The 5981-nt window shown below is 42.8% G+C and overlaps 1 protein-coding gene across 1 annotated transcript in view; it reads left to right on the top strand.

Annotated features, from left to right (window-relative positions):
* LOC121844966 (NLR family CARD domain-containing protein 3-like) overlaps positions 1 to 5611 on the top strand; it is a 22720-nt gene extending 17109 nt beyond the window's left edge. The window contains exons 6-7 of the mRNA XM_042315525.1: positions 5318 to 5371; positions 5602 to 5611. Coding sequence (XP_042171459.1) covers positions 5318 to 5371; positions 5602 to 5611 — 64 coding nt within the window. The remainder of the gene's footprint in view (positions 1 to 5317; positions 5372 to 5601) is intronic.
* Positions 5612 to 5981: the final 370 nt, after the last annotated feature.

Here is a 5981-nt window from a genome sequence, read left to right as displayed (position 1 = left end):
GTTAGCATGTTTTGTTGTAGTCTCTGTTATTGGTAATGGTGAGAGGTTAGCATGTTTTGTTGTAGTCTCTGTTATTGGTAATGGTGACAGGTTAGCATGTTTTGTTGTAGTCTCTGTTATTGGTAATGGTGAGAGGTTAGCATGTTTTGTTGTAGTCTGTTATTGGTAATGGTGAGAGGTTAGCATGTTTTGTTGTAGTCTGTTATTGGTAATGGTGAGAGGTTAGCATGTTTTGTTGTAGTCTGTTATTGGTAATGGTGAGAGGTTAGCATGTTTTGTTGTAGTCTGTTATTGGTAATGGTGAGAGGTTAGCATGTTTTGTTGTAGCCTCTGTTATTGGTAATGGTGAGAGGTTAGCATGTTTTGTTGTAGCCTCTGTTATTGGTAATGGTGAGAGGTTAGCATGTTTTGTTGTAGCCTCTGTTATTGGTAATGGTGAGAGGTTAGCATGTTTTGTTGTAGCCTCTGTTATTGGTAATGGTGAGAGGTTAGTATGTTTTGTTGTAGCCTCTGTTATTGGTAATGGTGAGAGGTTAGCATGTTTTGTTGTAGCCTCTGTTATTGGTAATGGTGAGAGGTTAGTATGTTTTGTTGTAGCCTCTGTTATTGGTAATGGTGAGAGGTTAGCATGTTTTGTTGTAGATTCTGTTATTGGTAATGGTGAGAGGTTAGCATGTCTATATACAGTGAGTGCAAATGAGGTAAGATAAGAGAGTTAAGGCAATAAATAGGCCATGCTGGCGAAGTAATTACTATAGAGCAATTAAACACTGGACTGGTAGATGTACAGAAGATGAATGTGCAAGTAGAGATACTGGAGTGCAAAGGAGCAAGATAAATAAATAAATACAGTATGGGGATGAGGTAGACAGATGGGATATTTACAGATGGGCTATGTTCAGGTGCAGTGATCTGTGAGCTGCTCTGAGAGCTGGTGCTTAAAGCTAGTGAGGGAGATAAGAGTCTCCAGCTTCAGAGACTTTTGCAATTTGTTCGTCATTGGCAGCAGAGAACTGGAAGGAGAGGCGGCCAAATGAGGTATTGGCTTTGGGGTTGACCAGTGAAAAATACCTGCTGGAGCCCGTGCTACGAGTGGGTGCTGCTATGGTGACCAGTGAGCTGAGATCAAATCAAATCAAATCAAATGTATTTATATAGCCCTTCGTACATCAGCTGATATCTCAAAGTGCTGTACAGAATCCCAGCCTAAAACCCCAAACACCAAGCAATGCAGGTGTAGAAGCACGGTGGCTAGGAAAAACTCCCTAGAAAGGCCAAAACCTAGGAAGAAGAAACCTAGAGAGGAACCAGGCTATGTGGGGTGGCCAGGCCTCTTCTGGCTGTGCCGGGTGGAGATTTTAACAGAACATGGCCAAGATGTTCAAATGTTCATAAATGACCAGCATGTTCGAATAATAAGAAGGGAGAACAGTTGAAACTGGAGCAGCAGCACGGCCAGGTGGACTGGGGACAGCAAGGAGTCATCATGTCAGGTAGTCCTGGGGCATGGTCCTAGGGCTCAGGTCCTCCGAGAGAGAGAAAAAAAGAGAGAATTAGAGAGAGCACATGTGGGGTGGCCAGTCCTCTTCTGGCTGTGCCGGGTGGAGATTATAACAGAACATGGCCAAGATGTTCAAATGTTCATAAATGACCAGCATGTTCGAATAATAAGAAGGCAGAACAGTTGAAACTGGAGCAGCAGCACGGCCAGGTGGACTGCAAGGAGTCATCATGTCAGGTAGTCCTGGGGCATGGTCCTAGGGCTCAGGTCCTCCGAGAGAGAGAAAGAAAGAGAGAAGGAGAGAATTAGAGAACGCACACTTAGATTCACACAGGACACCGAATAGGACAGGAGAAGTACTCCAGATATAACAAAGATAAGGCAGGGCTTTACCTAGCAGAGACTTGTAGATGACCTGGAGCCAGATGGTTTAGCGACGAGTATGAAGTGATGGCATCCAACGAGCGCGTACAGGTCGCAGTGGTGGGTAATATATGGGGCTTTGGTGACAAAACGGATGGCACTGTGATAGACTGCATCCAGTTTGTTGATTAAATTGTTGGAGGCTATTTTATAGATGACATCTCCGAAGTCGAGGATCGCTAGGATGGTCAGTTTTACAAGGGTATGTTTGCCTGCATAAGTGAAGGATGCTTTGTTGCGAAATAGGAAGCCGATTCTAGATTTAATTTTGGATTGGGAGGTGCTTAATGTGAGTCTGGAAGGAGAGTTTACAGTCTAACCTAAAACCTGGGTATTTGTAGTTATCCACATATTCTAAGTCAGAGCCGTCCAGAGTAGTGATGCTGGACGGACAGGCGGATGCAGGCAGTGATCAGCTGGCCAGAGGTATACAGAATGGTGAGCATTGGCGTATAGGTGGATCAGAGAATCACCAGCAGCGAGAGCGACATCATTGATGTTTGCAGAGAAGAGAGTCGGCCCAAGAATTGAACCCTGTGGTACCCCCATAGAGACTGCAAGAGGTCCGGACAACAGGCCCTCCGATATGACACACTGAACTCTATCAGAGAAGTAGTTGGTGAACCAGGCAAGGCAATCATTTGAAAAACCAAGGCTGTTGAGTCTGCCAATAAGAATGTGGTGATTGACAGAGTCGAAAGCCTTGATCAGGTCGATGAATACGGCTACACAGTAATGTCTCTTATCGATGGTGGTTATGATATCGTTTAGGACCTTGAGCGTGGCTGAGGTGCACCCATGATCAGCTCTGAAACCAGATTGCATAGCGGAAAAGGTACGGTGAGATTCGAAGTGGTCGGTAATCTGTTTATTAACTTGGCTTTCGAAGACCTGAGAAAGGCAGGGCAGGATAGTAAAAGGTCTGTAGTAATTTGGGTCTAGTGTCTCCCTCTTTGAAGACGGGGATGACTGTGGCAGCTTTCCAATCTTTGGGAATCTCAGATGATATGAAAGAGAGGTTGAACAGGCTAGTAATTGTGGTTGCAACAATTCCAGCAGATCATTTTAGAAAGAGAGGGTCCAGATTGTCTAGCCCGGCAGATTTGTAGGGGTCCAGGTTTTGCAGTTCTTTAAGAACATCAGCTATCTGGATTTGGGTAAAGGAGAAATGGGGGAGGCTTGGGCGAGTTGCTGTGGGGAGTGCAGGGCTGTTGACCGGGGTAGGGTTAGCCAGGTGGAAAGCATGGCCAGCCGTAGAAAAATGATTGTTGATATTCTCAATTATAGTGGATTTATCATGGGGACAGTGTTTCCTAGCCTCAGTGCAGTGGGCAGCTGGGAGGATGTGCTCTTATTCTGCATGGACTTTACAGTGTCCCAGAACGTTTTTGAGTTTGTGCTACAGGATGCAAATTTCTGCTTGAAAAAGCTAGCCTTAGCATTCCTAACTGCCTGTGTATATTTGTTCCTGACTTCCTTGAAAAGTTGCATATCACGGGGGCTATTCGATGCTAATGCAGAATGCCACAGGATGTTTTTGTGCTCATCAAGGGCTATATCTGTTCCTGGTTCATATTTTTTTGAAAGGGGCATGCTTATTTAAGATGGTGAGGAAGGCACTTTTAAAGAATGACCAGGCGTCCTCTACTGACGGGATAAGGTCAATATCCTTCCAGGATACCCGGGCCAGGTTGATTAGGAAGGCCTGCTTGCTGAAGTGTTTTAGGGAGCGTTTGATAGTGATGAGGGGTGGTCGTTTGACCGCAGACCTGTTACGGATGCAGGCAATGAGGCAGTGATCGCTGAGATCTTGGTTGAAAACAGCAGAGGTGTATTTGGAGGGCAAGTTGTTTAGGATGATATCGTTGAGGGTGCCCGTGTTTACGGATTTGAGGTTGTACCTGGGGAGTTCATTGACAATTTGTGAGAGATTGAGGGCATCAAGCTTAGATTGTAGGATGGCAGGGGTGTTAAGCATGTCCCAGTTTAGGTCACCTAGCAGCACTAGCTCTGAAGATAGATGGGGGGCAATCAGTTCACATATGGTGTCCAGGGCACAGCTGGGGGCAGAGGGTGGTCTATAGCAAGCGGCGACCGTGAGAGACTTGTTTCTGGAAAGGTGGATTTGTAAAAATAGAAGCTCAAATTGTTTGGGTACAGACCTGGATAGTAGGCAGAACTCTGCAGACTATCTCTACAGTAGATTGCAACCCCACCCCCTTTGGCAGTTCTATCTTTAAACAGATTCAGATCTGTTTAAACCAGCTCTTAGTGTCCTGATTCAGATCTGTTCTAAACCAGCTCTTAGTGTCCTGATTCAGATCTGTTTAAACCAACTCTTAGTGTCCTGATTCAGATCTGTTCAAACCAACTCTTAGTGTCCTGATTCAGATCTGTTCAAACCAACTCTTAGTTTCCTGATTCAGATCTGTTCAAACCAACTCTTAGTGTCCTGATTCAGATCTGTTTAAACCAACTCTTAGTGTCCTGATTCAGATCTGTTCAAACCAACTCTTAGTGTCCTGATTCAGATCTGTTCAAACCAACTCTTAGTGTCCTGATTCAGATCTGTTCAAACCAACTCTTAGTTTCCTGATTCAGATCTGTTCAAACCAACTCTTAGTTTCCTGATTCAGATCTGTTCAAACCAACTCGTAGTGTTATTATCATTATTTATGTATGATTTGTATTAATCAAGGCATAATCAGGATTAATTTATCTCCTCCGTTAGACAGAAAATTACTCCAGTCACCATCCAGTTCAGTTACTATTGGGCAAAACAACCCAAAACACAACCAAAACAAACTGCAAATGCAACCAATGAGTTTGGAACCAAATACTACACTTTTGACTACTTTAATACACTATAAGTAAATTGATCAGAATATTTACGACTTCCTCAAATGAATGGGGGGACTAGATACATAAAGTGCTTTCATTTCTAAATGGTGAAACAGATATGTATTAAAATACCCTCAAATAAAAGGTGACATGATATACTGTCACGTCATATGAAACATTTGATCTGAAATTCAAAATGTTGGAGTATAGAGACACATTTAAAATGTTGGTTTCACTGTTAAAATAGATATGGTGTGGACTGTATACTCAATACAATCTAAATCCGATACCTCACTGTCTGTCATTTGACTGATGCTGCTTTTTAAACAGGTCTGGTCAGTCAACTCAAATATTTGTACGATACATGTTTCTATCTGCAGGCAATACTTTGATCATTTGTCATTTCTAATAATGATACATTCATATATGTGTATATATATATGGCCGGATTCAGGAAGCTGATGTATCTGAACATTTTGAAAAATTGTACTGCCACTATTTTCACCACCAAAGAATAGCAATGTGATTTTAATATGATTTGACTCTTTGCAGGTTGACAGGCTGTCTAGTCACAGAGGAAGGCTGTGCTTCTCTGGTCTCAGCTCTGGAGTCAAACCCCTCACACCTGAGAGAGTTGGACCTGAGTAACAATGACCTGAAGGATTCAGGAGTGAAGCTGCTCTCTGCTGGACTGGGGAATCCCCACTGTAAACTGGAGACTCTGAGGTCAGTATTCCTGTAGTTGGTCAACAAGTGATAACTGTTCACCAGATCCACATGTGTTTACCAGACAAACATAGTCCACAACATATGTAAATACCTGTGTTACTGTTTAGAAATGAATAGTGAATAAAGATGAATAACAAAGTTAGAGGCAGAAAGATTTTTTGAAAATGTTATCCTTCTCTGTTATTGGTAATGGTGAGAGGTTAGTATGTTTTGTTGTAGTCTCTGTTATTGGTAATGGTGAGAGGTTAGCATGTTTTGTTGTATCCTCTGTTATTGCTAATGGTGAGAGGTTAGCATGTTTTGTTGTAGCCTCTGTTATTGCTAATGGTGAGAGGTTAGCATGTTTTGTTGTAGTCTCTGTTATTGGTAATGGTGAGAGGTTAGTATGTTTTGTTGTAGTCTGTTATTGGTAATGGTGAGAGGTTAGTATGTTTTGTTGTAGTCTCTATTATTGGTAATGGTTATTGGTAATGGTGAGAGGTTAGTA

The sequence above is a fragment of the Oncorhynchus tshawytscha genome, unplaced genomic scaffold, assembly GCF_018296145.1.
Source record: "Oncorhynchus tshawytscha isolate Ot180627B unplaced genomic scaffold, Otsh_v2.0 Un_contig_142_pilon_pilon, whole genome shotgun sequence".
Classification (NCBI taxonomy): domain Eukaryota; kingdom Metazoa; phylum Chordata; class Actinopteri; order Salmoniformes; family Salmonidae; genus Oncorhynchus; species Oncorhynchus tshawytscha.
This window is presented reverse-complemented; position numbering and strand designations above follow the sequence as displayed.